We start from the raw sequence: 22551 nt of genomic DNA on the forward strand, positions 1-22551 counted from the left end.
CCTGTTGTCGCCTTTGTCACTGATTTACTTTATAAAAAGTGATAGTGTTCAAGCCCTGCTACAAGTGTTGAGCTTCCTTTGTTGATTGAATTTTAGTCCAGAATTGCCACTTCACCCATGAGAAGGCTTTCCGGAGATCATACCTGGACCTCTTGTAACTTTCATGGTCACCTGATTTGAATGCTTCTTAACAGGGCCTCAGTAGCCTGTAGATCTCATGGTTCATCCAGGACTTCTGGTTGGGAAAGACTCTGAATGATTTTGTGGGGACACCCTTGTCTACAACTGTTTTAATAAAGTCTGTGACAGCCATGGTGTATTCACTCAGGTCCACAGATGAGCTTCCTTAGCCGATGAACTTCCAACTTTACCCATCTGCTCTTCGATACTGGCCAAGGTGTGAAGAATGTTCTGACTTTGTAGAGTCTCCTACTTTCATTCACTGACAGATGACTCACTTCGCGTGAATGGTTCACTTACACATCCAGGAGCACAAGTTCACATTCGCTCTTTAGCAAAGATTATGTCATGAGCATACGGAAAAATGTGGAAACATAAAGCAGAGTTAAATACAGCAGGGACTTGGAAAGAAGAGCTGGAAGTGATGGATGTATTCATATTCACCCAAGAGATTTCAGCGCAGAAAACAGAAAATAATTCCACTTGGCACTCGGTATCAGCTGTCCCTTAGGTCAATGCTAGCAGCTGCACCCTCCATTGCAGTGATATTAAACTCCACAATTCTAAACCTCTCCACATTTCCAATTCTCCTCCATTAATGGGTGTCCTTGAAACCTTCTTCTTTCATTATTTTATTCAGTGTCAAATGTTGTGAAGCACCTTTGGATGATTAACTTTATTAAAGGCATCATTTTAATGCGTTATTGAAACTGCAATATGAACTCAGATGCAACATTAAACTTTTAAACCATATTAACATCTTTCCTACTAAAGAACTTCAAACTTTGCAGATGTTTTCTTTATTATTCACAATAGTGAAATTGCGCAATTATTGGTAAATAGAGATTAATTAAGAAACTGTTAAAATAGCACTGACAACTAGAAACTATCTTTAGAGCAGATGATTAAATTAATATTATCACTCTGACAATTGTAGGTGACGAGAGAGACAGATTGATCCAGTCTCCAGTGTAAACACCAATTTAAAAACAAAACTATTTTGGTTGCAGCAATGCTTATCAGATTATGGTTTTGATCTTGTTTTCTTGATAAGAGACAGGCAATCCCTCAATTCAGCATAGACTTAGTGAAGGCATTAAGGGGATCCAGAAACAAGACGTGTAATTTTAACACGTAACTCTACCATCATCAAGGACATATAAACAGAAAGGTGCCAGAAAAGGGCCAGTAACATCATGAAGGACCCCGTCCACACTTCATTTGGACTATTTGTCCCACTCCCATCGGGGAGGAGGCTCTGTAGCACCCACACCAGGACCTCCAGACTCAAAAACAATTACATTCCTCAAGCAGTAAGGCTGACCAACACTTCCACCTACTAACCCACCCGTCCACACCCCAGCAGGCTCTACTTTTTTATTTCCTGTCAGTCTCATTATGTATTGCCATTCCTGTCTCTAATGTCACTTTATCGACGTACTGTACATCAATCTATGGATATAAGCAATCTTATGTATTTATATCTATTGTGTTTTTTTCATTATTGTGTTCTTTATCTTCTGTGGCCTTTTTTTGTGCTGCATCAGATCCGGAGTAACCATTATTTTGTTCTCCTTTATTCCTGTGTACTGGAAAATTGAACTGAATTGAATTGAAACGAATCAAATTGAATCAAATCAAATCGATTCTTGCTCAGTAACCATACACAAGGCAGCCCAGGGGACAGAGTTAGATTCCAGTGCAGTTTGCAAAAATTGAAAGTCTTGGCTCTGATGGATCTCTGGGTTCTAAGAGCAATAACTTGAAGACTCAATCCAAGGGGCACTGGGCTGAGAATATCAGCACTAATTGAAAGCCCATCTCAAAGAGACCGTCACGATTCATGGTGTGTGATTACAAACATGGTTCTATTACATGACTTTGGAACAAGGAGGCGTTGTTCCAATAAAATCTATCTGACAAAGAGTGCAAACATTTCACAATGACAAGTGCTGATATCTGTGATCTCAAATTAATTTTTGAAGGAAACACTGTAGTTTCATTAAAACCAATTTGCATGTCTTTTTAACATCATTTGAGAAACCAAGAACAATAACTATGTTTACAGTTATCTTTTGCCTAACAACATTACATTAAAATAACAAAAGGGAAACTCATCACTTCTTCTCAGCCACTGCTAAGAACTGCAAAGTTTTGGTGATGTAGCAGTTAAGACATTTCAAAATAGTAAGCAGAATACCTGACTGGAATTATTATCAAATACCATGTCAAACATAAACGTTCTTTCACGGGACCGATTAGCTCGCAAGATGTCATCTGGATCCATCAAAACCACCATCTGCAGAAGAAAACACAGAAAAGAATGGGTTCAAAATCAATCGACTTCTAAATTATCAGCTGAGTATACCTTTCAAAACTGCAGCAAGACAATGATACAACTCAAGGGCAGTCCGTTCGTACAAGTGCCACCTTCACAAGACACGTGGCTCATTTTTCCTTTGCGCCTGGTTAAAATGGTGGGTCATGGTGCAATGTCAGAAATGCAACCAGAATTTAACTCCACTTACACACTCCACCTCAGTCAGTACACACCAAGCAAATAAAGCTCATTTTAACATCCTCTCTGATGTTACCAGCCTTCACGTTAGAAGCACTTCCTCTCATCTCTACTGAATTTCGGGTAACACTATTCTACATTAAAGGCTGAGGCCATATTTTAATTTAGTTATACACACAAAATGCTGGAGGAACTCAGCAGGCCAGGCAGCATCAGTTGACGCTTCTGGCTGAGACCTTTCATCAGGACTGGAGAAAAAGATGAGAAGTAAGAGTAAGTGGGGGGGGGGAAGGGAGGAAGAAATACAAGCTAGTAGGTGATCGGTGAAACTGGGAGAGGGGGAGGGGTGAAGTAAAGAGCTCGGAAGTCAATTGGTGAAAGAGATAAAGGGCTGGAGAAGGGGGAATCTGATAGGAGAGGACAGAAGCCCATGGAAGGGGGTGGTGAGCACATAAGGAGATAAGGTGAGAGAGGGAAATGGGAACGGGGAATGGTGAAGGAGAGGGATGGGCCATTACCAAAATTTCGAGAAATTGATATTCATGCCATCAAGTTGGAAGCTAACCAGGTGGAATATAAGGTGTTGCTCCTCCAACCTGAGTGTGGCTTCATCATGACGGTAGAGGAGGCCATGGACCGACATGTCAGAATGGGAATGGGAAGTAGAATTAAAATGGATGGCCTTTGGGAGATCCTACTTTTTCTGGCGGACGGAGTGTAGGTGCTCAGTGGAGTAGTCTCCCAATCTACATCAGATCTCACCGATATACAGGAGGCCACACCGGAAACAGTAGATGACCCCAACAGACTCACAGGCGAAGTATCGCCTCACCTGGAAGGACTGTTTGGGGCCCTGAATGGTAGTGAGGTAGGAGGTGTAAGGGCAGGTGTAGTACTTGTTCCGCTTGCAAGAATGCGCCGGGAGGGAGATCAGCGGGGAGGGATGAATGGACAAGGGAGTCACGTAGAGAGTGATCCCTGCAGACAGCAGAAAGTTGGGGGGAGGGAAAGATGTGCTTGGTGGTGGGATCCCTTTATAGATGGCCGAAGTTATAGGAAATTATGTGCTGGATGGAGGCTGGTGAGGTGATGAGTGAGGACAAGACAAACCCTATCCCTGGTGGGGTGGCAGGAGGATGGGGTGAGGGCAGATGTGAATGAAATGGAAGAGATGCAGTTGCCGATGGCATTGATGGTGAAGGAAGGGAAGCTCCTTTCTTTGAAGAAGGACACCTCCTTAGTTCTGGAATGAAAAGCCTCATCCTGAGAGCAGATGTGTCTCAATGAGGAATTGAAAGAAGGGGATGGAATCCACCCCACCAGAGATAGGGTTCCTCTTGTCCTCACCTACCACCCCACCAGCTTCTGCATCCAGCACATAATTCTCTGTAGCTTCCACCAGAAAAAGCAACATCTCCCAGTGGCCACGCATTTCGATTCTACTGTCCATTCCCATTCTAACATGTCAGTCCAGAGCCTCCTCTACTGCCAAGATGAGGCCACACTCAGGTTGGAGGAGCAACACGTGTTATTCCATCTGGGTAGCCTCCAACCTGATGGCATAAACATGGATTTCTCAAACTTCTGGTAATTGGACGATCCCTCTCATTCACCATTCCCCATTCCTATTTCCCTCTCTCACTTTATTTCCTTACCTGCCCATCACCTCCCTCTGGTGCTCCTCCCCCTTCCCTTTCTTCTATGGCCTGCTGTCCTCTCCCATTAGATTCCCCCTTTTCCAACCCTTTATCACTTTCACCAATCAACTTCTCAGCTTTCTTCACCCCTCCCCCTGTCCCAGTTTCACCTATCATCTACTACCTTGTATTTTTTCCTCCCCTCCCCCCACCTTCTTACACTGACTTATCATCTTTTTTTCCCAGTCCTGATGAAGGGGCTTGCCCTGAAATGTCAGCTGTTTACTCTTTTCCACAGACGTTGCCTGGCCTGTTGAATTCCTCCAGCATTTTGAGTGTGTTGCTTGGACTTCCAGCATCTGCGGATCTTCACATTTTTTGTTTAGTTGATTAGATCCATGTTCCCAGTGATGTTAAATCTAACTTGATTTGCAATACTCCTTTTATAACCTTAACACCCTTCAAAGGTTGTTAAGTCTACATGCGGACAGAGAAGCAATACAGCCAGAATCACATCCACACAACAAGGCTTCAAATCAATTCTATTGATGGCATTGCATTGTACTGAATCCAAATTGGAACACAATGCGGAAGTGCCTTTCTATCCTTGCTCTTTCCCAGGTAAATCTGAATCTTGACAGCTCTCCTTAAAACTTATTTCACTGACCACACTTTTAGTTACCCTCTGTGTCTCCTTCTTGGCAGAATGCCAATTTGCATCTAACTCCAATAATGCTCTTGTTTCCTGTGTTAAAAAAGTAGTATAATTACAGCTTCTTGTTGATGATTCTGAGTCTCAGTCAATGGTGTTTCCTAAAAATAAGTCTCTGAATTAAGTCAATAAAGTCCACTAGCATAAAGCTCATTCATCCATCATAAACCATCTGACTTGTCCACATTCAGAAACACCAACAGATTATCAAGTCCGATGATTTAAACTTCCTGAGCATTATGGAGAGCTGTGGGTTACACACAAACTATGCAAGGAGGTTACTGAAGAAATGTTAAAACTGATCATGAGAAACAATTAATTCCATAGAAATATTCATAAATGGGATGATCTCAGCATTATTATTCAGGTTAACATAGTGGTTTTCTTCAAAGCAAAATGTAGCAGAAGTTGTTCCTAAACCATTTGCTTTGGTTGATGCTTCAGTCATTCAAGATTTATTCCTAGTTTTGGTAAGTAATTCAATTTTTAGCCTTAACTGAATAAAAGCCAGGATAAGTGTTGGAGGAACAATACCTTATATTCTGTTTGGGTAACGTCCATCCTGATGGCATGAACATCAATTTCTCGAACTTCTGGTAATGTCCACAGCCCTCACCATACCCCATCCACTTTTCCCTCTCTCACCTTATCTCCTTGCCTGCCCTTGCCTCTCTTGGGTTCTCCTCCCCCCTTTTCTTTTTCCCATTATCTTCTCTCCTCTTTTATTAGACTCCCCCTTCTCCAGCCCTGTATCTCTTTCACCAATCAACTTCCCAGCTCTTTACTTCATCCCTCCCCCTCCCAGTTTCACCTACCACCTTGTGTTTCTCCCTCTCCACCCCCCACCTTTTAAATCTACTCCTCATCTCATTTTGCTCCAGTCCTGCTGAAGGGTTTCGGCCCGAAATGTCGACTGTACTCTTTTCCATAGAAGCTGCCTGGTCTGCTCAGTCCTCCAGCATTTTGTGTGTGTTGCCAGGATAAATGTGTAACTGCTTTTCCTGAAAACATTTCCCTTAATCTGCATCAGAGCAATGATTGTAATATTGACAGGATCAGTTAATAATGAAGATAAATTAAAACAATTCCCTGAGTTAGGCAATGAGTTATTAATTTCCAAGAAAGCTGCTGAGAAATTAGATTATGTCATGTTTTGTGCTCAATATGATCCAATATCTATAAGACATAAACAGGATCATAAACTAAAGATTTACAGCATGGATTAGGAAATTCACAATATTTATTCCAAAGTCCTCCATGAACTTCTACTGAAATCACGAAAGATTCTAAAGAAAAACAATGGTATCCTGGGACTCTTGGATATGGTTTCAGGGTACTTATACACTTTCTACAGGCCACTGCTATAAACATAGATATTGACAGGACCTGCAGATTCTGCGTGACTTAATGGTGACCCACCTCGGCAGTTTCCAGCCCAGTGTTAGGGACACAACTAAGGTCGATCCCTTTAAGTTATTTACCAGTCAGACCCTCCTTTTGCTCCAACAATACCATCCAAGCTTGCGACCTTCATCCAACCTAATTCCCGCGTCCTTTATTCCCAGCCCTGAGCACTACTCCCCATTGCCAATTGAGTCCTCATTCTAATCACTCCTCACATTGGTCTCCCTCTGCCCCTACCCAACCACCTACCCTCCATCCCTGGTTCTCAATTCCACGATGAATCTTTGAACATGCTCTGTCTCTGCAGTAGTACTGTGTGTGAAGGAAGAGTCTCCATTCATGAAAAGACCATTCAGTGGCATCCTATGACTTCACCCTAGGCACTACTGAGTTTCCAAATAGCCAACTCACAACTAAAATGACCACGGCTGTACAAGGACCGGTTAACATCCGCTGCAGGGTGTTATGCACCCTGCTTCAAGTGCTGCTGGGGACAGTTAAGGCAAATTACCTTCTAATGACTAGCATGTTGCCCATTCTCTCCAGGGTTCTGTACTTACCCAGAAGAAAAACCAAAATGGGTCCAGCAAGACAAACATCAAACCTTACTGAACAACAAATTGTACCAAATGACCTTACCTATTGTGATACCACAATAATTAGTGGATCTATTTCAAGTAAATAGTCTCTCCCTCTCAATATTTGTTTTTTCCCAGTATATTATATAGAGTTACCATGGCTCCTGATATTATTCAACATTTGAATGACATTTTATGTGAACTGCTTTTCCCTTTTATGGCTAACTTTGCATTAGTCCCTTCACTGGTATTTTACAATATTTATATTTTACATTGCCAGACCCTCTGAGGGTTGGACTGGACTTGAGTTTTAAAACCTCTGTGGTTTGGCTGCCTTTGGAACAGTTCCAAAGCCACGCTGCAGATTCTTGACAGCAGGAAATATATAGTCTGCCTGCCCTCTAGCCGAGGAATGATGTATGGAACCAGGGAGTCTTGCGAGGGAAGACAGTGGCTTGAATTAAGAAGTTTAAGCTCATAATTTAACTCCAAAGGTTCCATAAAATCTGATCATATTCTGAGGTTCAAACAGCGATAAAACTCATGGACTTCACACATTGAAAAATTAAGCATGATGTTAAATCACTGAGGCCAGATGAACAAAAGAATTGTTCAAAGGCAATAATGCTTCATAAATTACTTTGAAGAAACCTCCTATTTATAATTCATTGCCTTATTACTTCATTGTAATATTACTCTTAGCTGTCAAGACAAAAGGAGGGCAGGTTTAAACATGCTCGAACCAGAGTAATTTAACCCACAGTCACTGGCACCCAGTGAATTGTTTTTCAAAGTTAAAGAGATTACGAGTGGAAATAAATGTGAAGGGGGAAGTGATGAATGAAAGGATAATAAAGCTATTGATTATTTTAAACCTTATGCCCTGTTAGATGTAATCACTACACCCTTTGAAACGAGGACTGATTCCAATAAACAATGCTATCAAGTACAATTTTCCAACAATAGAATCCGCACTACAGAATTTTTAATTGGTCAAGTGTGAATTTTGACAAGCCAAGAATAAGGCTTTCGTGTGAAAAGAGATTTGATAAGGCAGTCTCACAAACGTATGGACAAATTTAATCAAAGTTGTTTCTAGTCATTGTAACTCAGACTGAGTGTTACTGCATTAGGCTGAAAGGAAGAATGGAAGAACACAGTAACCTTTCATTTCTGTTAACAATAGATACTCTATGTTTGGTATATAGCATTTTAAACACACAAAGAGGCCACTGTGTAGGCTCTTGAAACACCAATCTTAATCAGGCTTATTCTTCTACTTGTCCCCCATAACTACAAAATTATACATTTCCAAATCTGTTTCCACTTTCCACTTAGGAACGATTATGGATTCCATTTCCATCCCTCGCCTTTCACCACCACAGGTATACAGCTGGTGCAATCTAACAGCCCCTCCACCCTGCTTCGGAGCACCTGCACTACTGCAAAACGCACGTCAGGCTGCTGTTTATCGATTACACCTTGGCATTCATTACCTTCACCCTCTCAGAATTAATCACCAAGCTTCTAAACCTGGGCCTCTGTAGCTCCCTCTGCAACTGGATCTTTGACTTCTTCCTCGGGAGACTACAATCAGTATGGATCAGTGGTAACATCTGCTCGCTGACAGTCAACACAGGTGCATCTCAAGGATGCGTGCTTAGCCCATTTTCTCTCTACGCACATGACTGTCCTCTCTCTACACACATGACTGTCTGTCTAAACAAATGCCATTAATAAATTCACAGACAACATCACTGTCTTAGATTGCAATGAGGAAGCATACAACGGTGAGATATATCAGATGGTTGAGTGGTGTTGTGTCAACAGCCTCGCACTTAAGACCAAGGAATTGACTGCGGACTTTAGAAAGGGGAAGTCATGAGAACATGCATCAGTCCTCAATGAGGGATCAGCACTGGAAAGGATTAGCAGCTTCAAGTTCCCAGTGTCAACATCTCCGAGGGTCTGTCCTGGGCCCAACACATTGATGCCTTCATGAGGAAGGCACACCAGCAGCTCTGCTTCATTAGGAGTTTAATGAGATTTAGTACGTCACTAAAGACTCTTGCAAATTTCTGCAGATCCTGACTGGTCGCACTACCACCTGATATGAAGTCTCCAATGCACAGAATCCAAAGAGGCAACAGAGAACTGGAGCTCCATCACAAGCTCAACCCTCCTCACCATCAAGGACAACTTCAACAGGCCGTGCCTCGAGAAGGTGGAATCTATCCTTGGGGAGACTCGATGTCTGGGACATGCCCACTTAACTTTCCTACCATTAGGGGAGAGGTACAGGAGCCTAAAGACTAACAGTAACAATTCAGGTATACAGTAGCTTCTACCCTTCTGCCATCAGGCTTCTGAATGGTTCATGAACCATATTATTCCTTTTATTTGCACTATGTCTTTTGTAATTTATAGTAATATTATGCCACTGTTGCTGCAAGGCAATGAATTTCACATCATGTCAGTGATAACGAAGCTGATGCTGATTCTTCCCAATAGGACAATTGTGACCCCTTAACTCCTCTGCAAGAAAACATTTCCCTAAAGCACTCCATCAGTTCGTTGACTGTAATCTTCAGTTCATGACCATTAGTCCATTGTCCAAGTCACAATGACCCAAAACTACTTTGATTAAATTTGTGCATAGGTCTGTGAGTCTGCCTTGCAACTGGTAATTTACTTTACTGCTTTTTTTCAGAGCTTAAGTAGTATAATCATTTCACTTAAGTCTAATATTAAAAGATCTATTCTGTGCCAGGTTTCCAGGCACAGGTTGAAATAACATCAGCAACTTCACTAACGCTATTTTGAAAGGCTCGACAAAGGTTGCAAAAATCATTATTGTCCATTTGAAAACAGGCTCTCATGTGACAATATTCTGTTTCAGGCTGCCTGGATTAGAGAGTATGTTTTATGTGGAGAGGTTGAGCGAGCTAAGGCTTTTCTCTTTGGAACGAAAGAGGATGAGAGGTGCCTTGAAAGAGGTGCATAAGATGATAAAAGGCATAGATAGAGTGGAAAAGAAAGACTTTTTCCCAGGGTGGAAATGGCTAACACCAGAAGGCATAATTTTAAGGTGTTTGGAAGAAAGCATGGGGGGGGGGGGCAGTGGTCTGTCAGAGGTAAGTTCCTCACACAGAGTTCGCTATAAGTGGTGGTAGAGGCAGATACATTAGGAGCATTTAAGAAACTCCTGGATCGATACATGGATGATGGAGGAAAGGATTAGAATGATCTTGGAGTAGAAGGGTCAGTACAACATAGTGGGCCATAGGGCCTATACTGTTTTTAAGAATTACTAATAGCATTCCTCACAGCGATGGCCTTGTGAAGTAGCCCTTAAGCGTCATACCATGATACAAGCTGCAGTCTTTGTGTTACAGGGGAATGTTGATAAGGAATGATAAGCTCTAGTAATGGGATGTGAATTAAAGGTCCTTCCAGAAGCTGGAGAACCTGCTCAAACCGAGGAAGGATAGAGTGTGCAGGCTGCATCTTCTCTGTGCAAGAGCATTTCTAGCAGAGTTGCTAGGGAAGTGGCTGTAGGGGTATGAGTGCCCTTTCTGACTGCCTCCACTTTCGGAGAGCTCCGTGAAGCAGCAGTGTACCCTGCCAGCCCTGAAGACTATGGTTACATTAAACATAAATACCAGGAAGGCTGAGGTTTTATTTATTTCTGTAATGCAGCAGTGAGAAATAGTTTGTCAGCAGCAGAGCACCTATCAACAGGCGCAGACCAGAAGGGGCCTGATTCTGAAAGCTGTGCAGGCAGCTCTGTAAGCTTATCCTCACGGTCCTCTGAGATCACAGACGTAAATGAGGACTACCTTGCAGAAGGGTTGAGAGACCGGCTCCCTGTGAAGTGCAAGAGGGAAAGGTGTTGTATACCATCTCTTTTGTCAGTGGGGGGGGGGGTGGATTTTCAAGATTGCAAAATTGATCAGGATTGGGATAGAGATCAGGTGTTCTTGTGAGAAGTTCATTACTAGATAAAGATTTTGCAGGGAGCAGTAGAATAGACATGAATTTGCTGACTTGTGTTGCACACTTCAATGGAACTGTCGGGGGGGGTGCAGGTGGGGGTTATGGTAGCGTAGCTGTTACAGCACTAACATTCCAGGTTCAATTCCCACAGCTGCCTGAAGGAGTTTGTACATTCTCACTGTGACTGTGAGGGACTTTCTCTGGATGTTTTGGTGGACTCCCACATTCCAAAGATTTACATGATAGGGATAGTCAGTGTGGGCATGATACGTTAGCGACTCTTGTGGCCGCCCCTGCACATCATCAGATAGTGTAAGTCATTGACGCAAATGGCGCAGTTCATTTCGCTGCTTCGATGTACATGTGACAAATAATCTACTTTAAAGATGCAGCGCATATTAGTATTTTACCTTTTCCCTTAAGGCTGATTTATACTTGTGCATCAAATGTATGCCGCGGGTATGGCGTAGCCGCATACCCTACGCTGCACTCTACGCCAACCCTATGCTGTAGCCTAACGCACACCTCTCCCAAAATGTAACTACGTGTCGCGGCGACTCACACCGAACAAGTGTGATTGGTCCGCTTGGTAGCATCTCATTTCCTCCTACGCTGCAATAGCTTCCCATTGGGCAACTGGAGGGCAGGGAAGGAACTCTGGCTGCAATGCTTTCTATAAAACTTTACAGACCTCTGAAATTATGGAGGACCCTGTGCTTGACGCCAGTTTGTAGCTAGCTGCTACAGCCTGTTGACTTCCACCTGAAGCCAAAACTCGAATAGTGATTGCCAGTCTCTGATTTTACTGTGCGTAAACTGATGTGAAATAAATGGTTGGAGACGATGAACTGAATCGTCAAATCTGCCTGCCGACATCCGAAAATATTTGAAATGCATTTCCTCATCCATGTCTCTCAGTGGCCGGACAAGCACAGAAAATTCACCCTCCTTCAGTTTCAGTCGCCATTGTTTGAAGTTTGAGTTTCAACACGAAGAAACTCAACACAGTGGCATAGAAACCCCACCGCCAACTAGCATTTTGGCGGTGAATTGCAGAGAGATGCAGACACACCAACGCACAAGTATAAATACTCACAACGGCGTAGCCCCCTTGCGTAGGCTGTGGCGTAAGCTAGTACGCACAAGTATAAATCAGCCTTTAGATTTTACCAACTCTGCAACCGGTCCAACAGAGTTTACAGCTGATTTGTCTTCATGATGACAGCTCCCCAACAAAGAGTTAATATCCTGCCAACAGGCTGCAAATTACCATTGGAAATTAGAGTAACTTTACGATACACTTTCCTGAATTTATGTTAAACAGCACTGAAAGCTGAACATAAACACTTGGAGAACGAACCATACAAAGTTAGAACAATAGCTGGAAAAACATTCATCTGTATTTATTGTTGCTAAGGATGTGTCTTCCTGTTCACAACATTCCACACCACAGCTGCTTTCTGTTTTGATGGGGCAACATTTGTAGAGTGAGTAATGAAAAATCACATGAGGACAGTTTGGCCAGAGATAATAATGGCAGTGGGACTGGTTTTCATGTTTTCAAGGACTTCATTTCTATCTCTCCTACAGGATGTAAAGAAAAACATCCATCTTGTACAATTGTATTTCTATGCTACATTAACTGTCCTGTTGTTCAAACCATTTATTTCAAATTACTATTAATTGCACATTGCAGATTTAGATAGAGATATAACATAAAGGTTTTTAATCCTCACGTATGTGAAGAATGTAAGAAATAAAGTCAATTTGATTTAATTCAATTTAATTTCCTGGGCATAGAACATAGAACAGTACAGCACAAATCTTCCAGCCCACGATGTTGTGCCAACCTTTTAACCTACTCTAAGATCAAGCTAACATATATTAATGAATATAAATAAAGAATTAACACTAGCCAAATCACAGGACAACTAACAATGACCGACTAACCAGTACATCTTTGGACTGTGGGAGGAAACCGAAGCATCTGGAGGAAACCCAAGCAATCACAGAGAGAACAGACAATCTCCTTACAGATGGTGGAAGAATTGAATTCCAAACTCCAGAAGACCTCGAGCTGTAATAGTGTCACACTAACCACTACACTACCGTCATGCCCTTTTAGGGGCCCAAAGCTTCTCATAATGCTCCAAGTGCGGACTGACCAATGTTTTAAAAAGTCTCAGGTTTTGAGGAAAGTATTCAGGGAGGCATAAGTGAAATGTTTTATGGAGGAAATCCCAGAATGAGGTAAGGACACCAGTGACAGGAGCAGTTAAAATCATGAATTGTCTGGATATTAGAATTGAAGGAACTTGGAGATTACTGAAAAGTAACATTCTGGAGGAATTTAAAAACGCAGACATGAGAGGAATATTATATCTCAATAAATTTTCTTTTTCACAACAATCAGCCTAATTTTAAGGAAGACCCAGCATCGTTCTCTTCTATAAATTTTTGTTTTTCTGCAGTTTTCACTCAAGAAAGGCAAAAATACTTCTGAGAATTATATTCACATCAGGTAAGCTAGAAAGTTTCTTGCTCACGTACAAGTGAGTTTTCTATTTTAAAATGCCGCAGTTCATTCATTTTAATCTGCTTTTTATATCCATGAATGAAAAATGGCCTGGCAGTCACTAAAATGTCACAGACATCAAGTGTGTGAGGATGATTCAAAAGTATATACTCCAACTCAACAGATAAATCATGTATTTTTGCATTCAGTTCACAATGAGAGTTAATATGCTTTTGCAACACAAGTTCGTGGATTGAATAGTATTCACTCTTTCTAATTCTCCTACCAATTTCTCCCTTTAACCATGAAACTTTACATCAATATTATTTTCTCCTTCCATATATTACAGCACAAATTAAAAGCAGAATCTACGCATCTTCAAGTATTTCTGCTGAATTTAAAGGGATGAACAATCTCTTGCAGATACACAAATGGATCTTGTTTTCGCAGACTGGAACAAACTGATTATGTGAGGCTATTTGAGTGCATCTATGGGGAGCATTATTTGCTCAGGGCTTCAAACAATTGCTCAGTTACCATTGGAAGACTTAATGAAAGAAAGCCCTTGACAGACCGTGAGCGTACATCTACAGCCAGCTTGGATGTTCTGATAAAGAGAAAAGGCAATGTCTGAGAATCAGCAGCAATGTAATAGCAGGACTGTCACAGCTGGTGAACTGATCAACAGAAGGGGGCTTTTACATGATCTAAATCGTTAATTGGTAGATTATGGTACAACACAAATTACTTTGATTAGAAATATTTGCTCTCAGGCCAAGTTATAGCTGGTTATTTACTTTTAGTAATAAATACAGGCAAAACTGGGAATCTTTGCATTGGATTGGAAATTATGATCTAACAAGGGGCTGTCACACATCCCCGTCCCAGTGGAGTGGTCGCATTCTTGGATTCTTAACTCTACCTTTCTCGGCAATTCTGTTATTGTCACTTTAATTTCTTTGTACTGATCTACTCTGCTGCTTTGTGCCTGTCACTGCATTTGTTAACACATATGTGCACCGCTTACCCTGTAAGCTTCATACGAACAAGGAATTTCATTGCACCCTGGCGTATATGAAAATAAATTAATCTCAACTAATCTAATGACAATTGAGAATTAGTATTCCAGAACAAGGCTATCATTGGGATTCTGGGATCACTGCCAGTCTTGAACTCATTAACTCATATTCATATATATTCATCCTCTTTCCTTTAGCTCCTCACTCCTGTCCATAAGCTAAGAAATGAATGCAATATGGCGGGAGGAGAGAGAGCAGTGCACCGCGTATGTGCAGCCCTCTGGTGAAAAATGATATCGTATCCGTTAAATAGGGGCCGTGGACAATTCTGATTTGATGGAGATGGACGTGAAAGAACAGAGGAACATCTGGAGAAATTTCTGAAACGCTCGTTCGCTGCTGTCGTTACTGCATGTTTGGGAATCTTTCGGAGGGTAGGCCTCAAAATCCCCGGTTTTGCCAGCTGTTGGCGACCAAGACTGAGGTCGAATCGTTTGGACAGAGATGGCGCTCAGTACTCGGTGTCAGAGAGCTGATCAGAGCTCAAAGTTTTCGAATGACTCAGAGTCGGACTGTGGTCGGCATGGCAGGGAGAATTCTTCCTTCTCCCATCTGCGTGAGACGTGGGTCATTTGAGAGACTTTGAACTTTTACTGTGCTCATGGACTTCTTCATCAAGTTATAGTATTGTTGCACTGTTGTAACTATATGTTATAATTATGTGGTTTTGTCAGTTTTTTCAGTTTTGGTCTGTCTTGTGTTTTGTGATATCACACCAGAGGAAATATTGTGTCATTTCGTAATGTATGCATTACTAAACGACAATAAAAGAGGACTGCATGCTTTCATAATCTAAATATAACACAAGATATTCAGCAGATGCTGTAAATCTAGAGCACCCAGTTAGTGTTCCTATTTGTGCCCTGTATTATTCGTAAGTACTCACATTCACTCACCTTTTACAGACAAAACTTGTGATACGATTGATCAATAAAGGGTACTTTTTGCAAACTGCAGCATTAGGTTTAGACTAAGATTAATAGAATTTAGCCAAAATAAGAAGTATTTTGAAGCAATTGAAGTGGGGATTATGTTGAGAGATTTACCCCAAATTACTGACAGCCAATTGACCCGACTTTCAAAGGTTCATTCCATGGATGGTGTGTTCAGCGCTACCAACCAAGAGTAAATTTTTGGTCATTTACATTTTTTATAAAATAAAAATAGATTTGTATTTCTATGGCATCCTACACAGAACATTCCAAAATGTTTTGCAGCCAATGAAAGGCTGTCTATATATTTTCACTATAGGGATTTAGGATTGTGGTAGCCAATTTGCATATAGCAAATCCCAAAGACAATAGTGACTGGATGTTCTGCTCCAGTGATAGTAGTTAAGGAATAATTATCGGCTGTTGCATCCAGGATTATGTCAGGAACTTGCGTTAGGAGCCTTATTTCTACCTGATTAAGCATAAATGACTTTGCCTTAACATCTCATACAAAGAGAACTGACAAGCTTCACGGAGCCAGAATGGTTCATTTTGTGGCATTCTCACTTCTGAGGTGTAAAGGTCAAACAGTTGTCCCAGTTAAACATGTAAAGGAGAATGTGTTAATTGGCTGTTATAAAATACAAATCAATGTTTTTAGAGCGGGACAATCACTCCAATGTTCCTCCATTGAAACTCAATAGATTTGACAGATGAACAACCAAAAGCTGCAGATTCAAGAATTTCCGTCTCTGTTTTGGAAAGTGCTTGAGGTCAAATCTGCTTCTTTGCTGGCTGTTCTTCAGGTAAGTTATTAAATCAAGCTTCTGTGGTAAGCCAATAATCGTCTAGCATTGATGATGTAGAATATTGCATACAGGAGTGTACTGTGAAGTAAATACTTGTTTTACTTGTTTGATTATGTGATTATTTTGTCTCCTGAACACATTCTTTCCAATATTTAATCTCATTGGTCTCACTTTGGGTTAATAGAATGATTTAAACATGATAACCAACTTTCACAGAGCAAGATCCCTTGACAAGGCCTTGGGACTTTGTGGGAGCAGTATTTGCCTTTCCATTACCTGTTACACCTGCACCTACTTAAAGTGGATCTTTCAGCAGCAACTTCCTGACGTTGCAAACAAGAAGAATCTGCAGGTGCTGGAAATCAAAGTAACACACACAAAATGCTGGAGGAACCCAGCAGGCCAGGCAGCATCTATGGAAAAGAGTAAACAGTTGACGTTTTGGGCCGAGACCCTTTATCAGGACTAGAAAAAAAAAGATGAAAATTCAGAGTAAGAAGGTGGGGGCATGCCTGCTGAGTTCCTCCAGCATTTTGTGTGTATTACTTTCTGACATTAGCTCTGATCTCAATGGGGAGATATATATAGTCTTCTACCCGTGACCCTTCAAAGATGCTAGTTAAGCCATACCTCAGATTGAACCTGCTGTCAAATAGAATGGATATTTTTGAATATCTGACATGCAAAAACTATTATAAACTAAAAATACATTAAAGTCTTCAAAATTATCATAAAAACAAGCATATTAACAGACTTTTAAAAACAAAACCTTTTATATTCCATTTATTTAAAATACTGTAAATTGGCTAGTACATTTATCTGTCCCCCGCTGCCATTCTACTCCAAGGAGGTGAGGAGAAGCTCCGAAGTTGTACCTGATCTAGCCTGTATAAATTCGAACAAACAGCAGGAGGCTGTCTCTCTACTGTGAGGAGTATAGCTATCGACAACAGTCAGGAGATCAGCCATGAGGAACTGCAATGCATGCTGCTGTGCAAGACCCAAACTTTCTGGCAGTTACTTGGGGAAACCCTGGCAATTACATACAGAACTGCCAGCATTTCTGTATAAATTGAGCCTTGATCCACACTGAAACATCAGCTTAAGTGAGACATCACACAATCCTTCAAATGAGCTCAAAACCACAACCTTCTCAGAGAAGAAATTGCTACTAACAAACCATCTAACTGTTGCTGACAGACAGCTAATAAAATTGTTGTAGGTATCTATTCTGTTTTGCCTCTCCCAGGATGTAGAAGAAGCTAGAGTTGTTCAATAGATTGGTTATCAGTTAAAGGATGGCTGAATACATATGGGCCTGATAGCCCAGTCTTTCTCAGGGTGTATTAATGTGATAATTCAAAGTAATTCATCATGTGTAAAATGCTTTGAGGCGTCTTCTGCAGAGATGTGATAAGATGTGATGTAAGTGAAAATGTTTATCTACCACACAGCATGGTAGCAAGACACAGCAAGCACTATAGGTCAGGTTTTGTGTTTTTAGGCAGTATAGCTGTTACAACAGCACACTACTATTCTAAAAGAAGAGGACTCATGCAATTTGTGTTGTAGGTGATGGGCTCAGTTTGTGCAAGGATTTATCTTTTACCAGTCCAGTAAGTCTGAACTAAGACTATTTGTGTCAATTTGAATACAAGAGTAGAGCTGTCTTGCTCTAATTACACTAGGACCTGGTAAGATTGCAGCTGAAACATTGTGTGCAAATACTCCCAAAGAAAAATAGACATGTAAGGAAGGGAGCTCAGTGAAGCTTCATTAAATTAATTCACTGGATCTATAGTAGTCATATGAGAAACGATTAGGAACATTGTGTCTTCTCCGTTCTGAATTTAGAAGAGACGTGATCTCATTGAACTACACAGAATTCTCTAGAATTTGACAGGGAAGATGTAGAGCTGAGGTTTCACCTGGCTGACAAGGGTCACAGTCACAAAGTAAAGGGCTTGACATTCAAAATGGACACAAGGAGATGTTTCTTCACCCAGAGAACAGTGAATCTTTGGAATTCCCCTCCCAGGAATGTTCGGTTGCTGTGCAGATCAAAGACAGAAATCAATAGACTTTTAGATATTAAGAGACTCAAGTTAGTGTGGGAAAGTGGTACAAAGTAAAAGAGCAGCCCTGATCTTATTGGAGGTCAGGGCAGGTGGGAGGAGCCAAATAACCCACTCCTGCATCTACTTCTTGGGTTCTAATGGGATGATATAAGAGAGGCATGTAAATTGGGGGACCACATCGTCGAGCACCTCCACTCCATCCGCCAAAAGCGGAACTTCCCAGTGGCAAAACATTTCAATTCCAATTCCGATTCCCATTCTGACATGTCGGCCCAGGGCCTCCTCTTATGCCATAATGAAGCTCCCATCAGGGTATTCCATGTGGTTAGCCTCCAAGCTGATGGCATAAATATCAAATTTTCCTTCTGGTCATCCCCATCTTCTCTTCTTCTATCCCCCATTCTGGCCTTTTGCCTCTTCTCACCTGCCTACTACTTCCCCCTCGGTCCTCTCTTCCCTCCCTTTTTCCTATGGCCCACTCTCCTCTCCTATTAGATTCCTTCTACTCCAGCTCTTTACTTTTCCCACCCACCTGACGTCAACTATCACCTTCTGGTGAGCCTCCTTCCCCTCCGCCACCTTTCCATTCTATCCTACCTTTTCAGAAGGGTCTGGGCCTGAAACGTCGACTGTTTTTTTCATTTCCATAGATGCTGTCTGACCCGCTGAGTTCCTCCATCATTTTGTGTGTGTTAGCTTAAATCTATGATACAGTTTTAGAAAGATAAAATGTCCGAGTGCCCTGATAGGAATTTTACAAAGTAAATTATTTCATCGAACCATTCAAGGAGTTGCAGCAATAAGTTTTAAACTTCTTTCCTGCAGCTGCAGTTAGCTCAGTACTCCCAGCACAACTGCTCCGGAAGTAGCTTTGGCAAAGGTTTAACAAATGATCAGAACACCGTGCATCTGAACAGAAGTAGCAGAGACACTCGTACTGCAACTCCCTTCAATTTTCCGTGTGGCAGACTGCAAGAAGCGCCTGAGCATCCCTTTAAATAAACCATCTGCTGTACATCTGGTGCTATTAAAAGCTTGCTCCCTGTGAGTGCCCCATAACTTTTCTTATAAAGAAAAACATGATCTGATTTCATTTATAAACGTTCCAAAGAAGCTTCGCAGGAGAAACTGACATCATCCGTGCATGTTCCAAGCAGCAGAGGTCCAGGAGATTTGGGAGTGCTGTGCACAGGAGTGTCAGGTACAATTTGGTGGGTTGAGCTGATCACACCGTTCACTGTGTTTGATTTACAGAGAAAAAAAGCACTGAAATTCATACACAAAGGCCTGTGCAATGCTGATGAATTGTGTAGTCCAGAATGGCTCCTGGTGAGACATCCCTGGGTCTGTCACCAATCGCTACCGCATTAAAATGGTGAAGTTAAAAGTATGTCCAAGAAAAGTGGAATAGCAGGCACCAGTAAAATATGGCACCATTTACTGCAAGTACTCAATATATGAATTTAATATTAGTCCTTTAAAGCAAACTGTTGGAACCTGCCCAAAGGAAGTCAATATCCATAGGTCATTGGATTTATTTCAGCAAAACTTAATATTTAATGTCTTAAGTTTAAAATCCAAAATTTATATTTAACCTACAATGGATTAAATCCGATAGCCCTGAAAATGGGTACAGATATTGTAGCACGTGGCCCCTTGTTGCCTCGAGGGAACTGTGACTGCATGATGAGGCCTGCTAATTATGATGTGCTCAGCATCCAGTCGACCCTAAGAGCACTGGTCGTTGGTCAGCAAGAGATTAGTATTGTGAGGCACGAATACCAGTTAAGGTCTGCACTGGATAATTAAACTGCACTAACCTTTTACACAGGTGGTGCAACATGACGGTAGCAGACATTCGAAAGCTAAAACTGGCCAGGGAAGCAGTAAGGAGCAGCACAACATAGGAAAGAGTGCGTTCTGAGGATATAATGAAGGATGCCATTTGATTATTGAAGATGATGCTATTATCAGCCAACAATGGTAATGTTCTCACCCTGTCCTCACCCTCCATCCACACTTTCAAATGGCACCGGAGTACATCTGTATATGCCTAGAGAGAGGGCAGGTATGTATACATGTGTATTAAAGGCATTTGAGAAATACTTCCACAAAGGGGAAAGTATATAGCAGATAAAAAAAACAAAATTTGTTTTCTGTAAATTTCAAATGTCCGTTTCTAACCTGCTGGTGTAAATTATTTAATTCAAGCTTTGGGGAAACATAGTAACGACAAACTGTAACTACTGTGGGATGTGCTAGACACTTACTGAAGTACCAAATGTACTCAGCCAGGTGAGATGTGTTAGTCACAGGGGTGTGAAAGATTTTCAATTTCAGACATGCAGTGTCAGCATTAAAGCCTTGAAAGGATTCAAAGCACATCTAATGTCAAAGTAAGTATGTAGTATTCAACCCTGAGACGTGTTTCCCCACAGACAGCCACGACATAAAGAAAACCATGGAACCCGTTCAAAGAAAAAACATCTTTGAACCTTAATTCTTCCACCATTACTACTTCATATGCTGGCCAGTGGTACAGTAGCATCAGCACTGGACTTTGAGCTAGTCCCGTGTTGGAACCTGGCTGGCCCCTTCCACGCTTTCCATCCATGCTGGGCTGAGGGTCCAGCTAGCAACTTGGCCTCGTAGAAATCAGTCAAATGCTCCACTGACGGCAAAAGTGCCGTCCAATGTGCCACGAGATGCGAAAAGGAACAACGACAACTACTACCTCATGCCTCACATTTTCGGAATGCACACAATTTCATTTTCTTATTTTATAAAAATCTATTCATTCACAAGATTTGAGCCTTGTTGGCATTCCTGTGGATGTGGGTTTATTTTCAGCATTTAAGAGAAATATGGATGGGAGGGATATGGAGGGTTGTGGTCTAAGTGTGGATTAGTGGCACTAGGCAGAATAACAGTTCAACATGATGAGACGGGCTGAAGGATTTGTTTCTGTGCTGTCGTGTTCTAGGGCTCTATGACTATGACTCCTAAACTGAGGAGGAATTTAAGACCCAGTACGTCCGCATATATTGTGTCCTATGTTTGTGCAGGAGAGAATGGTCTCCATCTTACCATTGATCAGAGAGCTTGCTCTGTCAAGACCACGTGGTAGCTGGCGCACTGTGGCTAGCCAACACTGAAGAGTTCACGCACAGTCATCCTGCCCTTGTCAGGACTGGACTGGAAGCAAATCATCCTCAACACTGAATCACTGGCAGAGAAAGAGCAGTAGGGAGAAGAACAGAGGCAAAAGCAACCATTTGCATCTCCACAAATGTCATGCAATGAAGTGGTCATGAATACTGAATTTAGTACCAGGCTTCCTAGCAATCAGTGGAAGAAAGTGATGCCAATATGTAGGCGTAAGAGTAAAAGGGTCCTATCTTCAACTTACCCAATATTAACAGGGATCACCTCAGTGTGAAACACTAAGAGAAGGTGAAGTGTTTAAAATGCATTCAGGAAGGCTTTTGAGACTACATAGGCCTACTAGAGAAGGGGCAGTACTGGGCATGGTTTAGAGAGCGCAGTCAGACAAATGATTGGAGTGTCAGAAGGACAGCATTTTAGAGAAAATGAACATAACTCTGGAAGATTCAGGGTAGTTAATGAAAGGGATAAGGACAGTCTGACATTAAGGTGCTGAAGTGAATTTCAATGTCAATATCAGAAGACAGGGGTTGACAAAAGTATACTAGGAATGGATACTAAAAAAGTAAGTCTACGTCTTACAAGTCGAAGGCATTTAGAAGTGAAAAAATGAGCAGAAAGTCCCAGAACCCTGGATGTCAAAGGATAAAGAAACAAAGTAGCACATGGTTGATATAGAGATTTTAAAATGGGAGAAGCCTTCTGGAGTATAAGAAGCACCTGAAAGAGAAATTATGAAGGGAAATATTACTAGCAGATTGTTCAGACTTAGACTGGTCTAAACTATTAGAACCTACAAAATCCGTGGGGCTTGGCAAATTAGATGGAAATAGGAGGCAGAAGCTGATGGTTGAAAGTTACTTCTGAGTTTCAGAGGCAGTGATGTACCAAGGGAATCAATTTGGTTGTGAATGTGGCAGGTATAATTAATAAGTTCACAGAGATGAG

The 22551-nt window shown here is 41.6% G+C and overlaps 1 protein-coding gene across 2 annotated transcripts in view; it reads right to left on the reverse strand.

Moving 5' to 3' along the window:
- LOC134351924 (kinesin-like protein KIF19) overlaps nucleotides 1-22551 on the reverse strand; it is a 167688-nt gene that overhangs the window by 122306 nt on the left and 22831 nt on the right. For both annotated transcript variants that reach the window (XM_063058847.1, XM_063058846.1), the window contains exon 3: nucleotides 2381-2479. In XM_063058847.1, the coding sequence (XP_062914917.1) occupies nucleotides 2381-2479 (99 nt within the window). The remainder of the gene's footprint in view (nucleotides 1-2380; nucleotides 2480-22551) is intronic.

The sequence above is a fragment of the Mobula hypostoma genome, chromosome 9 (assembly GCF_963921235.1).
Source record: "Mobula hypostoma chromosome 9, sMobHyp1.1, whole genome shotgun sequence".
Lineage (NCBI taxonomy): Eukaryota > Metazoa > Chordata > Chondrichthyes > Myliobatiformes > Myliobatidae > Mobula > Mobula hypostoma.